Raw genomic sequence first — 17339 nt, 5'->3', positions numbered from 1 at the left:
TGTTTCTTAACCTGTGATGCACATCAAAATTATCTATGGAGCAAAGAAAAAAAAAAAAAGCCCTTGGCTCCACCTCTAAAGATTCTAACTCTGTCAGTTGGAGGTTGGGACTAAGCATCTGTTTCAAAGAAGACATCTCCTAGATAATATTGAATAGTTGAAGGTATCAGTAGAGCTCTGACTTTTATGGTTGGCAGTACACTGGGTACGGTTCTCATATGATTTAGAGGCCCTGTTTGGGTAGAGGTCAGTTGTTGTAGTAGCAGAAAGCAGTTACCTGACCTAAATGTCTCACCATAGGAGAGTGATTTAGAGTGTATGATAAGCTCTGTACAGGAGGACCTTCTGGTTTGGATGCTTGTAAATTGTTTCGAGAATGAGTGGAGAAGCCATAGAAAGAAGGATCTTGGTGGTGGTATTCTTCTTTGCAATTTTTGGGGAAACTAACTTGGTGGTAACAACTAAATTTTTATGTTTTCCAAATATGTGGTCATAATACTACACTTGAGCCATTAATACTTTAAAAGATGTAGAGTAAAACAAAACTAATTAAGCATATTTCCTTATGAGTATTTTGTTTAATTTAGGTTTTTCAGCCCATGTTAATGGAATATTTTACCTATGAAGAGCTTAAGGATATTAAAAAGAAAGTGATTGCACAACACTGCTCTCAGAAGGATACTGCAGAACTCCTTAGAGGTCTTAGCCTATGGAATCAAGCTGAGGAGCGGCAGAAGTTTTTTAAATATTCTGTGGATGAAAAGTCAGATAAAGGTGAGAGTCATATGTTCAGATAGCTAGCTAGCGATTTATTCGTTCCAAGGCCATTTACTTCTTGTTGATATGACCTTTATATTTTGTTTGAAGAATAATTTAGGCCATTTGTTTTCAAGTATAGTAAATTTAATTGAGGACAGTAGTTTCTATCTTAGAATTTAGTATTGTCTGTGATAATTTAACAGCTCATATACTTGGGCCATGTGCAGCATAGTGTTTCTTGAAGGAGTTTATATATATAATAATAATTATAATTTTGATTAGTAAGAATATCAATATTATTTATATATAAATATATAATGATAATTTAATAATATTTTATTATTAATACTTATTATTATTTTGGTCAATCAAAATTATTGAAAACTACCATATACAGAGCACTTTTGCAGTGTCATCCAATTTTCTGAGCTCCACTGACCATAGTGGCTGTTTTTATCCTTCCTTGTTTTTTCTTTTTTTTAAAAAATCAGTTTTCAAAATCATTTAATGCTTATAGTTTTCTCTCTACCCTTTCTCATTCTCTTAGCTTATATCCAGGAATACACAGGGGAGTGAGTATGAGAGGCATAGTTTTTCTATGTATAGTCACTTTGAGAAAACAAATGACAAATGTAAATAAAATATCTCTGCTTTTTTTATTGATAGACTACTTCCTCATTTTTATTCTTTCTTTTGTTTGATAGCTTTGCCTTTTAAAACATTAAATAAAATTATTGGCATCCTGAGGCTAGTAAAAATTCCTTTGCTTTTGCTAGATGAGAAATAGCAATGCATTCCTGTTAAAATTGCTTGAAAGTGTTTGAAATTGGTCCTTTTTTTCTTATTTTTATTTAATAAAGTAGGTGAGATGCATGTTGGAACAAAATTGTTTTTATAGGTTAAGCTATAATTAAACCCATAAAGCTTGTGTGCTTCACTCTGAAATGCAGCTTGTGCTTTAGACATCAAGTCAGGACCTGTTGTATCTGGTTTAATTTTAATTATAAGATGGGACTTAAAAGCATCACACTTACTATATTGAATTTTCCCACTCCTTCAAAGTAAGTTATAGTTGTATTATGTTTAAAATATTTGCCATTTGTAAAGGGTTAGGTTAAAATAATTCATCATAGCATTTCTATATTTAAGTTGCTTTGTGAAGACAAATCAAATATATAAGGTACTCAGATTCTTTTTAGTACATTAATGATGAAACTTTTATATTTTATATTCTTTACTGTACACCTCATTTGCAGTTTTCCTTTGGAAAGTTGCTACTGAAATAACCCATTATAGGAAACTGGATATCCAATAACTGTTTTCTATATTAGCTGCTGACAAAAGATTCCTGATAAATGTTTACCAGCATTAGAAATATTTACATTATATTGTCTCAACTGGCTCATAAGTAGGATAAGGTTGAGGCACCTAAACGTTATAGAGGTCAGATTTCAGAGTTCTGAAACGTGAAAATCAAAGAGGGAACACAAGGAACATGCTGACAGGAGTTGTAATGCATGAATGGAAAACGTTGTGAGATTTGTGTGCATCATTAAAAATGCCCTGGATTTCTCATTATTTGACTGACTCTACACTTGCTGACTTACAGCTGTATAACCTGTTGGGTTCCTTTTTCAAATGATGCTTCTTATGCTACAAAGTGAGTATTGTATTTTCTGCGACGCCTTTGTAAGACGAAGTAAATCCTGTGTTCATTATTGTAGCTCCCACTGATGAAGTATGATTTGGACCACGATAGTTTAACCCTACGGGTTCTTAACAAGTTTAACATCTCCATGTTACCTCTAATCCATGTTATTTCCTTTTCACATCTTGCAAGCAGGAAGGAGTGGACTTTAGGCACTGGATTTTATTTATAGAAATGTGATTGTAATTTCTTACTGCATTTGCTCTTAGAGCCTTTTATGTTAAAGGTTTTCTTTTTTATTTCAGAAGCAGAAGTGTCAGAACAATCCACAGGTATAACTCATCTTCCTCCTGAGGTAATGCTGTCAATTTTCAGTTATCTTAATCCTCAAGAATTATGTCGATGCAGTCAAGTAAGCACTAAATGGTCTCAGCTGGCAAAAACTGGATCACTTTGGAAACATCTTTACCCTGTTCATTGGGCCAGAGGTAGGTAAATGGGATGCTTAGTTTGTTTTAAAAATATTTCAATCTGTTTTTTTTTTTTTTAAGTATATACTCATAGACATTAATAAGCAAGGCCAGGGAGGGAAACTCTGAAAGGTTGCCTAAAAATAGGTTTCATAGTTAGATTATATGTCTTTGTATACATTTTTTAAAAGCTAACAATTCTGAAGTATTCATGAGTGAATTATGTGATGTGTGCAATTTCCTTTCAAATAATTAGGAAAAAATAGTTGGGGATGGAACGAAAAATAATTGGCAAAATGTTGACAATTGTTTTTTCTTAATAAATTTATTTTATTTATTTTTGGCTGCGTTGGGTCTTCGTTGCTGCTTGTGGGCTTTCTCTAGTTGTGGCAAACGGGCTACTCTTTATTGTGGTGCATGGGCTTCTCATTGCAGTGGCTTCTGTTGTTGTGGAGCATGGGCTCTAGGTGCATGGGCTTCAGTAGTTGTGGCTTGAGGGCTCTAGAGTGCAGGCTCAGTAGTTGTGGTGCACGGGCTTAGTTGCTCCATGGCATGTGGGATCTTCCCGGACCAGGGCTCGAACCCGTGTCCCCTGCATTGGCAGGCAGATTCTTAACCACTGTGCCACCAGGGAAGCCCCGATAATTGTGAAGATAGGTGATGAGTACATAGGTGTTCATTATGCTACTTGTTTAATGCTGCTTATTCCTACTTTTGACTATATTTGTAATTTTCCATAACAAAACATTAAAAATAAAATTAATAGGTTGTCAGAACAGCTTTAAATAATTAGATGAGTATTTTAAAAATACAAAATAAATTAATTCTATAAAATTTAAAGTTGAGGCACTGTTATGTTTCCCTTTTGATAGTAGCTCAAGATAACTGAATGTATTTTTGTCTTTAGCATATTTTTTTGTGATTAATAATGCCTTATTCTATAAATTACAATTTCATATTAGTTAATTTCATTGTGGTAAGTTAGTTTTACATGTGAACAATTAAAGAAAATTTTGCTTTCATGAGCATATAATGCAGTCATGGGATAAATACAACTAATATGGCATATATTCTTCTGTCACTGAATTAAAACAGTTTTTCTAGGTGAGTACCTCAAATTTCACATTAATTGTTTTTAGTTTTTTATAATCTGTCACTTTGACATGGAAATATATTTTTTACATAATTAAAGTGTGAGTCTGATATAAAAATAGTTTTATTTTTTATATCAATATGTAGCACTTTTAAATAAGCTTTTGTTAGATATATAATATTTTTTGCATGAAGCTCTTTGGAGTATTGGGTAGACTTACATGATCCAAATGATTAGAATTATTATTTTTATGTGGAATAATTTTACTTATTGTAGGATAATATATTAAGTGAAAGGTCAGATAAGGCAAGTATGGATATATCACATACTTTTTTATTAGATATATTTTTGATTATGAAGAATTACTTATTAGGTAGTAATACATAATTAGGTACTGTTTGATATAAAGATCAAATATGATAATGCTATGCTAGATTTCTGTGAAGTTAACCAGATTAAATATGCTGCTTTTTTTTTCTGTTTTTAATATGCTTAAACAAAAAGTTCCAATAAAAATGGTTGTAATTTAATTTATTTATGGTATTTGTTTCCTGTGATTCTTGATCCCAATTGATTTGACCCCCTCCAGGGGATGTTTTGAAATGCCTGTGGAGGCATTTTTGTCCCATCTTGGAGTATTACACTGGCATCCAGGGGGTAGAGGCCAGGGTTACTGCTAAACACCCTGCAATGCACAGGGAAGCACTCCACAACAAAGAATTACCCAGCCCAGAATATCAATGGTGTTAAGGTTGAGGAGCCCTCACTTAGATGTAACGTTAGGAATTCAATAAATTAATTCTGCATTGTCTTGCACTTCACAATCATGTAATTTATTTGCAGTGTATTCTCCAGGATCTTTAAATTTATGGTTTAGCTTTACCTTAATCTTTCCCTTTTTCTGTTCCCACCTACTTCTGAATTGCTAATTCACTACTGAGCAGAAAGTCTTGCTTCCTTTTGTTTATTAGCAATTGTCTTAACGTGGGTATTCCTGGAGCCAGTGTGAAGCCACAGTAGGGAAAAAGGTTAGGTTGTTTTCAGTGATTTCTGAAGTTTCTTGTTAAGACTGTTGATAATTATTTTTCATAGTTTTTTGGTATGTCTGAAATTGAATTCTGTGCTTATTTAAATGTAATTTTTTAAACCACAATTGTTTCTAACAATAGGTGGCTCATTGTGTATGGCTCACATATTTTTTGTGTGCAGACATTTTTGTTATAAATAGGTTATATTTTTGTAATGGTGGCCGATCTAATCTTATTTTGTTCCTTTTGTTTTTTTTTGTTGAGTAGGTGACTGGTATAGTGGTCCTGCAACTGAACTTGATACTGAACCTGATGAGGAATGGGTGAAAAATAGAAAAGATGAAAGTCGTGCTTTTCAGGAGTGGGATGAAGATGCCGATATAGATGAATCTGGTAAGCTATGTCTGGAATTAAAATCGTTACATGGTGCTTTAATAATTACTGTTACATTTAACAAGTACTTAGGTGCTAGGATTTATGTATTTTGTGTTTTCTAAAAAACCTGGTGTTTTTAAGCCTGCTGTTTTCTAAACTTTCATGGAATAGTAAGCGTATTTAAAATTCTGTTTAAAGTAATTTTTAAATGTGTATAGGCTTGTTTCCCATATATTTTTTTTAACAGATTTATTTTTTTATTTATTTTTATTTATTTTTGGCTACGTTGGGTCTTCGTTGCTGCCCGCAGCTTTCTCTAGTTGCAGCGACTGGGGGCTGCTCCTCCTTGTGGTGCATGGGCTTCTCATTGTGGTGGCCTTTCTTGTTGTGGAGCACAGGCTCTAGGTGCGGGGGCTCCAGTAGTTGCAGCGTGTGGGCTCAGTAGTTGTGGCTCATGGGCTCTAGAGCGCAGGTTAAGTAGTTGTGGCACACGGGCTTAGTTGCTCCACAGCATGTGGGATCTTCCCGGACCAGGGCTTGAACCTGTGTCCCCTGCATTGGCAGGCGGATTCTTAACCACTATGCTATCAGGGAAGCCCTCCCATATGTTTTTATATTTATTTAAACGCTTTAAAAAAAATCAGAAAACGATGGCTGTTTTCCTTATTGAAATAATATACATTCATTATAGTGCTATGCAGTTTACAGTGTGTTTTTAGGGCCACTTCATTTGATCAGCTCAGTAGTATATATTGAGTCATCTGTGGCCCAGAGGAAGGAGCATAAAGCTGTTGAACCTGTTTATTAATTTGTAAACAGTCATGCCACTTGCCTCACATGGTGGTTATAGAATTAAGAAGTAATATATATGAAAATTCTTTGTAAATGGTAAGGGATTATATAAACTAGTGTAGCCATTCATTAAGCACCGTGGGAGAATTCAAGGGTGACAAAGACTTTATCCCTACCCTCAAAGAACTCACAAATGGGAGAATTTAGAATACATGATTCTTAATCAAGGTATGTATTGGAAAATGCTGTAATGAAGGTGCAGAAAGATGCTCTTTGGGAATATGGAGGAGAAAGACACAAATTCTATCTTAGATGTTACTTTAGATAATGATTAACTATTAAAAGATGATGAAAATAGTAAAAAAAAAAAAATAATAAGATATTCTTCTACTTCGTAAAACTGAACCTGTAGGAATTTTTTATTTATAAGTTGCCCACTTATAGTAAGCTGGTCTGGCAAAAGAACTAAACTTGTGGAAAGTAAGGAATATAAATACAAAGATTATTGTTTTAGCAGCAAGTTTATTTTTATGAAATGAAGGTGCAAAACACCTTGGTATAGTTTTAAATGTTTGGAAGGTGTCATGTAAGGAGGTCTATTCCAGTTAGATTTGGTGATTTGCTTATCCTGTGGCAGGCACTTTCTGGGCATGAGGTTAATAGTGAACAAAATGGGAAAAAAAAAAATCCTTGGCTTTGTTTAGCTTAAAATTTGGAGGGGGAGGTAGACAGTAAAGACAGGCAAAATATATACTGTATTAGATAGTGTTAAGTGCTGTGGAGAAAAATAAAGGAAAAGCGTGCCAGGAAGAGAGGAAAGAAGTTACCATTTTCAATAGATTGAGTAGTTAAGGTCCCTTGAGAAATTTGAGCAAAGACCTCAAGGAATTAAGGTCTTTACTCAGATGTCACCTTAGGGAAGACTTGAGTTATCCATTCTGAAAAATCAATTCATAATACCTGTGTTGAGTTTTAAAGGCTTTATCAAACTTAATGTGTTTATCTCAGCACTTACAGATAGACAAAGAGACTGCTGTTGTTTTCTTTCATATTGAGAGGGAAAGATTAAGGTTATAATGATGGAGCCTTTCTAAGGTAATATATGTGTTTAGCTGTTTAGTGTATCTAAGAGTAAACTTTGGATCTGTCATCTGTGTTAGTGCTTTTTCAGCTTAGCTGTCTTTACTAGTCTTGTAGAGAAGTAGTTATTCTTCATAGGATGTTTAGTTTTCTTTTTTTTAGGATTTCACAGTAAACAGTACACATTTGGATAGAGAGAGCCAGAGAAACAAAAGAATCATTTGGAAATAAAATTGTAGTAGAATAAATAGGGTTCACTAAAAGTCACTTTTATCCCTATATTTCACATATATGTCTAACTAAAGGAGGAATTTAGAATATTATCTGTAAACATGGAAACAGTCAAAAATTCAGAATTATTGTTTCTATTTATATTCCTTTTGTCAGCTACACTCAGTTTTGTTTTAAATGAGACTTCCTCAGCTTATCCTGTTAAACTGTTTTATGTTTGGAGACATTTGAGTTAGGTTTTCGGGTAAGCAAAAAAGCAATAGGATCCTGAGAAAGGTGATAAAATTATTAGTTCATTCTTTTTGGTGTAGTGTGTTTTTTCCCTTATATCAAATTGGAGTTTGTAGGATTTTTTTTTTTTTTTTACTGTTACAGTAGTGCATCCTGTTATACACATCTAAACTCTACAGAAGTTATTAAGCAGAAAACAAAAGCCATGCTCATTTTTAATTTCTTAAAAATTCTACGGTACTTTTTGTTGCTTGATTCATTATGACCAGCCTAACTTAATTGTTTCAAATCTCTTCTAGCTCTGTGTCCCTTTTATTGATATTTATGTAAAATAATGAATGAAACTTTTTATTATTTTTATTATGGTTTATTTTCCTCTTGATATCCTATATTCCCTTGAAGAACTTACACTATTCTTCAAGTAGTCAAAGTTTTTTCCAAAATTTTTTCGGTGCCTGAAACTGGAGTTATTTTTATCTTTTCTCTGATAATTAGCTTGAGAAGAAAATTACCTTCAGCCTTGAAGCATGTTAAAAAATTCTTCCTTTCATTCCCATTTAAACCTTTTTTCTTTTTCTATTGTCTCTTTTTAGTTGATGTCAGACCTGTTAATATAAATATTAAGTCCTGGCGAATGAGGACTTGTCCATTTAATTTGCTTTGCATATATAGGGGAGTTTAAAAGGAGAGCAAAAAGTATTTCATATTTAATGATTTGGTGATTCCTTGAGTAGCCTAATCATAATTAGTGTATCAAGTTCTTAGACTTTTGAATTCATTTTACAGAAGAGTCTGCAGAGGAATCGATTGCCATCAGCATTGCACAAATGGAAAAACGTTTACTCCATGGCTTAATTCATAATGTTCTACCGTATGTTGGTACTTCTGTAAAAACTTTAGTATTAGCGTACAGCTGTGCAGTTTCCAGCAAAATGGTATGTATAAATTAGCACTAGTTTAGGTATTAAGAAAAAGTAGCAACGATCTACATTTTGTTTGCTTATTCCTGAGTTAAATTAAAAAAAAAAAATAACAGTTTACCCATGAGTGTACCTTCCCATGGGTAGGCATACACTGCTAATTTTCATCTTTTTTCATTTCAGTTCTCATAGTAATCTTTGTACATAGATATCATTGTCTTCATATTATAGAAAAGGAAACATAGACTGAGAGGTTAAACAGTTTATTTAGTTTCACAGATGTTAAGTGATCAAGCCCAGTTTTATATGATTCTTTATATTGTGTAAGGCATGGTAAGATGGGCAGGTGAAATTAAATCATGGTTTTATAAAAGACTATCTTGTGATATCCTACATTAGAATCTCCTTGGGTATTCCTTAAGAATGTAAATTTCCTGGGTCTAATCTTAGAATTACTAAAACAGATTTTCTGGGATTTCATCACAATATATATTTGTAAGGTAGAATTGAAGTGATTTTTACATGCAGAAAAGTGTGAGAACCACTGGTTATATTACTTACTAAAAGTTATATATTACTTACTAAAAGCTATGTCTCTAACCTAACTAAATTCTGCAGATCTTCACAGTGACTTTTTTTTCCCTCTTAGGTTAGGCAGATTTTAGAGCTTTGTCCTAACTTGGAACATTTGGATCTTACCCAAACTGACATTTCAGATTCTGCATTTGACAGGTTAGTTAATTTTGAATATACAAATTTAATGATTTCTTAACTATGAATCAGTAGAATTGTTCTGTAGTTTTTCATTTACATAATTACAGTTTAATCATACTATTACTTTCTACTATCAGATTTTGGTCATGTTATGGTAGTAGCACCCTCCAATTCTTTGCTTTTGTCCTTAGGTCCCAGCTGATTCAAAACTTATATGTGTATCATCCTGTCACCTTTATAATCTTGTACTGTGTCTAGGCTTTTGAGCCTTGCTGTGTAACCATGTAGCTTGGTACTGTGTTTTAAAGAAGTTTTCATTTTCAGTTGGGCTCCCAGTACCATTTGGCAAAGCTCCCTCTTCATAGTTATTCTAAAATTTTAACACTTTCTTCAAGCAACCCTCAGATTTTATTTCTTTGGATGCTGCTACTTTCCTTCCTATTCTACCTTGCCCTGCTGTTTCCCACCCTAGCATTTATATCAGCACCTCTTTACCAATTTCAGAGGGAGAAATGTATTCTTCTCTGGCTAAGGCTAATTCTCTACCAATTCCTAGAGCTTGTTCTTCTGAATCTTTCTCCTCTAATTATTATTTTCTTTCTTTCATGTCTGTAGAGCCTTTCCTCTATTGGTTATTTTTCAGGATGAAAAACAGTCTCTCCCTTCCATACCCTTCTCCTTTCGTACTCTTCTTTTGGGTTAGCAATACTCTTAGTTCCTCATTACTCTTATTGTCTTTTCATATTCCTAGCATTTAAAGTAGTGCCTAACAACAGATATTCAGTAAATGATTGATTATATTAGATTTAAAATTTTTCTTGTAGTTTCCATTTACTTACGTATAATCAAATCTTTTGAAGAATTTAACAATATCCACTAATAGTTTTGTTACCTCTTAATTATAGTTGGTCTTGGCTTGGTTGCTGCCAGAGTCTTCGGCATCTTGATCTATCTGGATGTGAAAAAATCACAGATGTGGCTCTAGAAAAGATTTCTAGAGCTCTTGGAATTTTGACATCTCATCAGAGTGGCCTTTTGAAAACTTCAACAAGCAAAATTACTTCGACTACCTGGAAAAATAAAGACATTACCATGCAGTCCACCAAGCAGTATGCTTGTTTGCCTGATATAACTAACAAGGGCATCGGAGAAGAAATAGATAATGAACACCCCTGGACTAAACCTATTTCTTCTGAAAATTTCACTTCTCCTTATGTGTGGATGTTAGATGCTGAAGATTTGGCTGATATTGAAGATGCTGTAGAATGGAGACATAGAAATGTTGAAAGTCTTTGTGTAATGGAAACAGCATCCAATTTTAGTTGTTCCTCCTCCGGTTGTTACAGTAAGGATATTGTTGGACTAAGGACTAGTGTCTGTTGGCAGCAGCATTGTGCTTCTCCAGCCTTCGCGTATTGTGGTCATTCATTTTGTTGTACAGGAACAGCTTTAAGAACTATGTCAGCACTCCCGGAGTCTTCTGCATTGTGTAGAAAAGCATCAAGGACTAGATTGCTTAGGGGAACAGACTTAATTTACTCTGGGAGTGAAAAAACTGATCAAGAGACTGGGCGTGTACTTCTGTTTCTCAGTCTGTCCGGATGTTATCAGATCACAGACCATGGTCTCAGGTAAGTAATCTGTTGCAGAGTATTAGGAAATGAGCACGTTCTCATTCTCAAATGGAGTGGAAAATTTTGAATCTAAGTCATTCCTTTCAGCTGATTTATTTAACCGAAAGAGTTAACCACTTCAAAGAGTTGTCCTACTGCAAAATTTTGGAACGTTAAAACTTCAGCATGAAGTTTCAGTCAGTTCAATTGCTTTGTAATGTGGAAGAACATAAATTTAAAAGTTTAATAAATACAACACAATAAATACACGCAACACATTTTCTAAGGTGCTTTAGTGGATGTAAAGATGAATAAGATACAGTTTTTACCCTCTAGGACTCGTAACAGAGAAGAAAATATGTATACTATATTCTGTGTATTATTTGTGTACATCCTTTAAGGGATGTTGAATTAAAGATTCTATGGGGATCAAAGGAGAGAGAGAGAGACTTCTCATCCAGTTGTAGCAAATGATCAGAAAATGTTATGAAGAGGGACTTCCCTGGCAGTCCAGTGGTTAAGACTTTGCCTTCTGATGCAGGGGGTGTGGGGTCGATCTCTGGTGGGGGAGCTAAGATCCCACATGCCTCGTGGCCAAAAAACCTAAACGTAAAACAGAAGCAATATTGTAACAAATTCAATAAAGACTTTAAAAATGGTCCACATCAAAAAAAATTTTTTTAATCTTTAAAAAAAAAGATAAAATGTAATGAAGAGGTGGCCCTTAATTGAACCTTGAAGATAGATGAAGGATTTTGATAGGTGGCAGAGGAAGAAGAGACCATTCCAAGCAGTAGGGATCATTTGAGCCCACAGTAAAGCACTGTTTAACTGTTGTTAGGGTATTTTGCTGTTACGGTTGTTCTCAGCGTTAATAATTGTTTGATTATCTGTGGCATGAGCCTTCAGAAATTGACTTTATGTTTTCTCTTTTACCCTGTAATAGACTTGAATTTTACTAGGGCTCCTTAATAATGGGGTGTCAGGCATGTTAAACAATGAAAATTCATCCAACATAAAGCCTGTTACCCCCTCTTGTCTTTTAAGTATGATCTTTAGCAGATTAAATTGAACTCAGTGGAGGATGTTCAAAGGAGTATTCCCGTTTGGTTGTAGAGAAGGATGTGTATTGGGGAATAGTGGGGAATAAGGCTATGACAGAGTTTGAATTCAGGGAAGAATTCATTTGGGGAATGGGGAACACAGGAACTATCTTACTTGATATTATTTGGACTGGTAGCTTATCAAAAAAGCTGCAATCTGAGTGCAGCTCAGATTTTAAAAAGTGCAACTCCTTTTAATCAGATTATCTTGAAGGAGTCTTTCTTAATCATTTAAATATTTATTGAGCATCTGTTGTGTGACTTGCCCTCTTCTAACTGCTCGAGATACAGAATAAATGACTCAAATTTCCTGCTTTCATAGAGTTTATAATCTAATGGTAGAAATAAGACAACAAAGATGTAATATCAGACTGAATGTTCTGAAGAAAAGTGAAATATGTCTATGGGGTAGAGAATGCTCCTTCACATTTGATGGACAGGAAAGGCCTTGAAAAGAAGCATTTTTTAAAGTAGAGATTGGGATGAAGTTAGTGAATTTCTGTGCATTTCCTGGGAGAGAAGCTAAGGAAATCGAAACTACAAATTTGATTTTTAGAAACAGCTTTCTTCTTGCATTTATTCTGTTGGTTTAAAAAGTATTTCAGTTAACTTAATAAGTTCAGCTGGTGTTCAGGTTTGAGAACAAATACAACTTGTGCAAGCATTCACCTCAACTTGGGGGAACAGAGTTGCTAGTTGGGAGTATTCTGTGTATCCTTCTGTAATAGTCATTAGGTTTTATTCAGGGATGGGTAGCATGAATTTTGGCAAGTTGGTTATGGGGCTTGTTAAAAGAGCATTCACTGTAAAAATGTAGGTTGAAAATCAAAGTTTTAAACTAGATTGAAGCCGTAGGGAACATATAGTGTAGTGTGTAGTCTTCATGCAGCATTATCTGGTTTTCATAGGAATGAAATAAAATAAATTTTGGCTGTCATTGAGTAGAAGTAGCCTGTTTAAATTTTCAGCCTTCGTTGGACCCCTCACATTGCCATTATTGTTTCGGTACAAACTATTCCTTTTTTCCTTGAATCCAAGGCAACTGCTCTTGAATCTTTTGCAGATAGCATGTATAGTTGGGTGTTACAGTTAAACATTCTCTCATTTAATCTTTCGGTTTCACAATATGCATTTAATGTAATTACTGATATGGTTAAATTTATGCCTACCATCTTACTGTTTGTTTTCCCGCTGTTTCTCTTTTCTTTATTCTTGTTTTGTCTTTTCCTGACTTGCTTTGGATTTATTAAGTATGGGTTGGCCAAAAATTTCCTTTGGTTTTTAAGTAAAAATAAAAGACATTTTTCATTTTCACCAAGAACGTTATGGAACAACATATTCACTGTTTTGTTCCACCACCTTCTGCCATTTTTGAGGCAACTTCATAATTCCATCTTCCCAAAACTTTTTATCTTTTTGAGCAAAGAACTGTTCCAGGTGCCTTTTAGTGTTCTAGGGAATTGAAATTTTTTCCATTGAGAGAATTTTGTAAAGACCGAACAAAATAATGGAAATCCGAAGGTGCAATGTCTGGTGAATACAGCAGATGAATCAGAACTTCCCAGCCAAGCTGTAACAGTTTTTGCTTGGTCATCAAAGAAACATGCGGTCTTGTGTTATCCTGATGGAAGATTGTGCGTTTTCTGTTGACTAATTCCGGACGCTTTTCGTTGAGTGCTGCTTTTGAGTTGGTCTAATTGGGAGCAGTACTTGTTAGAATTAACCTTTTGGTTTCTGGAAGGAGCTCATAGTAGAGGACCCTGTTCCAGTCCCACCATATACATATCACCTTCTTTGGGTGAAGACCGGCCTTTGTTGTGGTTGGTGGCAGTTCATTTTGCTTGCCCCACGACCTCTTCCGTTCCACATTATTGTACAGTATCCACTTTTCATCGCGTGTCACAATTTGTTTCAAAACGGAACGTTTTTGTTACATTTCAGTAGAGAATTGCACGCGGAAATATAGTCAAGAAGGTTTTTTTCACTTATGTGGAACCCAAACATCAGAGCGATTAACATAACCAAGCTGGTGCAGATGATTTTCAGTGCTTGATTTGGATATTTTGAGTATGTCGGCTATCTCCTGCATGGTATAACGTTGATTGTTCTCAGTGAATGTCTTCATTTGGTAGCTATCAACCTCAACTGGTCTACCTGACGGTGGAGCATCATCCAGCAAGAAATTCCAGCATGAAACTTCGCAAACCACTCACACTTTCGATCAGTCATAGCACAATCTCCATATGCTGCACAAATCTTTTTTTTCGTGTTTCAGTTGCATTTTCACCTTTCTTGAAATAAGAAAGCATAATATGTCGAAAATGTTGCTTTTTCTTTCATCTTCAATTTTTGAGTGGCTACACAAAAATTCACTACTTTTGATAAGTTTTTTTTAAATGCACGCTGATATGACAGCCGTCACAAGACAATCTAACAAAATTGTTTCAAATGAACTTAAATATAACTAAGCCCTCCTACTAAAGCCATCTTACGGAAAATACGAATGAACTTTTTGGCCAACCCAGTACTTTTAGTATCAGTTTTATCTCTACTCTCGGTTAGTATATCATTTATTTAGTGTTTGCTTTAGGGTTTGTATGTACCTTGTAAATAAAATTGTGGTAAAATATACAAACCACAAAGGTTACCATATTAACGATTTTTTCTTAAATTTTATTTTATTTATTTTTCTAAACAGCAGGTTCTTACTAGTTATCCATTTTATACATATTAGTGTATATGTGTCAATACCAATCTCCCAGTTCATCACACCACCACCACCCCCCTCGCCACTTTCCCCCCTTGGTGTCCATGTTTGTTCTCTACATCTGTGTCACTATTTCTGCCCTGAAAACCGGTTCATCTGTATCATTTTTCTAGGTTCCACATATATGTGTTAATATTCGATATTTGTTTTTCTCTTTCTGACTTACATCACTCTCTATGACAGTCTCTGGAAACATCCACGTCTCTACAAATAACCCAGTTTCGTTCCTTTTTATGGCTGAGTAATATTCCATTGTATATATATACCACATCTTCTTTATCCATAGGTCTGTCGATGGGCATTTAGGATGCTTCCATGTCCTGGCTATTTTAAATAGTGCTGCAGTGAACATTGTGGTACATGACTCTTTTTGAATTATGGTTTTCTCGGGGTATATGCCCAGTAGTGGGATTGCTGGGTCGTTTGGTAATTCTATTTTTAGTTTTTTAAGGAACCTCCATACTGTTCTCCATAGTGGCTGTATCAATTTACATTCCCACCAACAGTGCAAGAGGGTTCCCTTTTCTCCACACCCTCTCCAGCATTTGTTGTTTGTAGATTTTCCAGTGATTCCCATTCTAACTAGTGTGAGGTGATACCTCACTGTAGTTTTGATTTGCATTTCTCTAATAATTAGTGACGTTGTGCAGCTTTTCATGTGCTTCTTGGCCATTTGTATGTCTTCTTTGGAGAAATGTCTATTTAGGTCTTCTGCCCATTTTTGGATTGGGTTGTTTGTTTGTTTAATATTGAGCTGCATGAGCTGTTTATATATTTTGGAGATTAATCCTTTGTTGATTTGTTTGCCAGTATTTTCTCCCATTCTGAGGGTTGCCTTTTCGTCTTGTTTGTAGTTTCCTTTGCTTTGCAAAAGCTTTTAAGTTTCATTAGATCCCATTTGTTTATTTTTGTTTTTATTTCCATTACTCTAGGAGGTGGATCAAAAAAAGATCTTGCTGTGATTTATGTCAAAGTGTGTTCTTCCTATGTTTTCCTCTAAGAGTTTTATAGTGTCTGGTCTTACATTTTGGTCTCTAATCCATTTTGAGTTTATTTTTGTGTATGGTGTTAGGGAGTGTTTTCATTTCATTCTTTTACATGTAGCTGTCCAGTTTTCCCAGCACCACTTATTGAAGAGACTGTCTTTTCTCCATTGTATATCCTTGCCACCTTTGTCATAGATTAGTTGACCATAGGTGCGTGGGTTTATCTCTGGGCTTTCTATCTTGTTCCATTGATCTGTATTTCTGTTTTTATGCCAGTATCATATTGTCTTGATTACTGTAGCTTTGTAGTGTAGTCTGAAGTCAGGGAGTCTGATTCCTCTAGCTCCATTTTTTTTGCCTCAAGACTGCTTTGGTTATTCAGGGTCTTTTGTGTCTCCATACAAATTTAAAAATTTTTTGTTCTAGTTCCATAAAAAATGCCATTGGTAATTTGATAGGGATTGCATTGAATCCGTAGACTGCTTTGGGTAGTATAGTCATTTTCACAATATTGATTCTTCCAATCCAAGAACATGGTACATCTCTCCATCTGTTGGTATGATCTTTAATTTCTTTCATCAGTGTTTTATAGTTTCCTGCATGTAGGTCTTTTGTCTCCCTAGGTAGGTTTATTCCTAGGTATTTTATTCTTTTTGTTGCAGTGGTAAATGGGAGTGTTTCCTTAATTTCTCTTTCAGATCTTTCATCATTAGTGTATAGGAATGCAAGAGATCTCTGTGCATTAATTTTGTATCCTGCAACTTTACCAGATTCATTGATTAGCTCTAGTAGTTTTCTGGTGGCATCTTTAGGATTCTCTATGCATAGTATCATGTCATCTGCAAACAGTGACAGTTTTACTTCTTCTTTTCCAATTTGTATTTCTTTTTCTTCTCTGATTGCCACGGCTAGGACTTCCAAAACTATGTTGAATAATACTGGTGAGAGTGGACATCCTTGTCTTGTTCCTGATCTTAGAGGAAGTGCTTTCAGTTTTTCACCATTGAGAACAATGTTTGCTATGGGTTTGTCATATATGGCCTTTATTATGTTGAGGTAAGTTCCCTCTGTGCCCACTTTCTGGAGAGTTTTTATCATAAATGGGTGTTGAATTTTGTTAAAAGCTTTTTCTGCATCTGTTGAGATGATCATATGCTTTTTCTTCTTCAGTTTGTTAATACGGTGTATCACATGGATTGACTTGCGTATATTGAAGAATCCTTGCATCCCTGGGATAAGTCCCACTTGATCATGGTGTATGATCCTTTTAATGGGTTGTTGGATTCTGTTTGCTAGTACTTTGTTGAGGATTTTTGCATCTATATTCATTAGTGATATACTTCTGTAATTTTCTTTTTTTGCCGGGTAGAGTAATCTTGGTTGTAGGTTCTTCCCGTTCATCTCTTTAAGTGTATCATGCCACTCCCTTCTGGCTTGTGGAGTTTCTGCTGAGAAATCAGCTGTTAACCTTATGGGAGTTCCCTTGCATGTTATTTGTAGTTTTTCCCTTGCTGCTTTCAGTAATTTTT

General features: G+C 34.7%; 1 protein-coding gene across 1 annotated transcript in view; it reads left to right on the top strand.

Annotated features, from left to right (window-relative positions):
• The window catches only part of FBXL5 (F-box and leucine rich repeat protein 5), a 50698-nt gene that overhangs the window by 13098 nt on the left and 20261 nt on the right, over positions 1 to 17339 (top strand). Inside the window, 6 exon segments of the mRNA XM_032633126.1 lie at positions 588 to 774; positions 2713 to 2895; positions 5266 to 5391; positions 8494 to 8642; positions 9277 to 9359; positions 10247 to 10972. Of these exon segments, the coding sequence (XP_032489017.1) occupies positions 588 to 774; positions 2713 to 2895; positions 5266 to 5391; positions 8494 to 8642; positions 9277 to 9359; positions 10247 to 10972 (1454 nt within the window).

The sequence above is a fragment of the Phocoena sinus genome, chromosome 5 (assembly GCF_008692025.1).
Source record: "Phocoena sinus isolate mPhoSin1 chromosome 5, mPhoSin1.pri, whole genome shotgun sequence".
Lineage (NCBI taxonomy): Eukaryota > Metazoa > Chordata > Mammalia > Artiodactyla > Phocoenidae > Phocoena > Phocoena sinus.
This window is presented reverse-complemented; position numbering and strand designations above follow the sequence as displayed.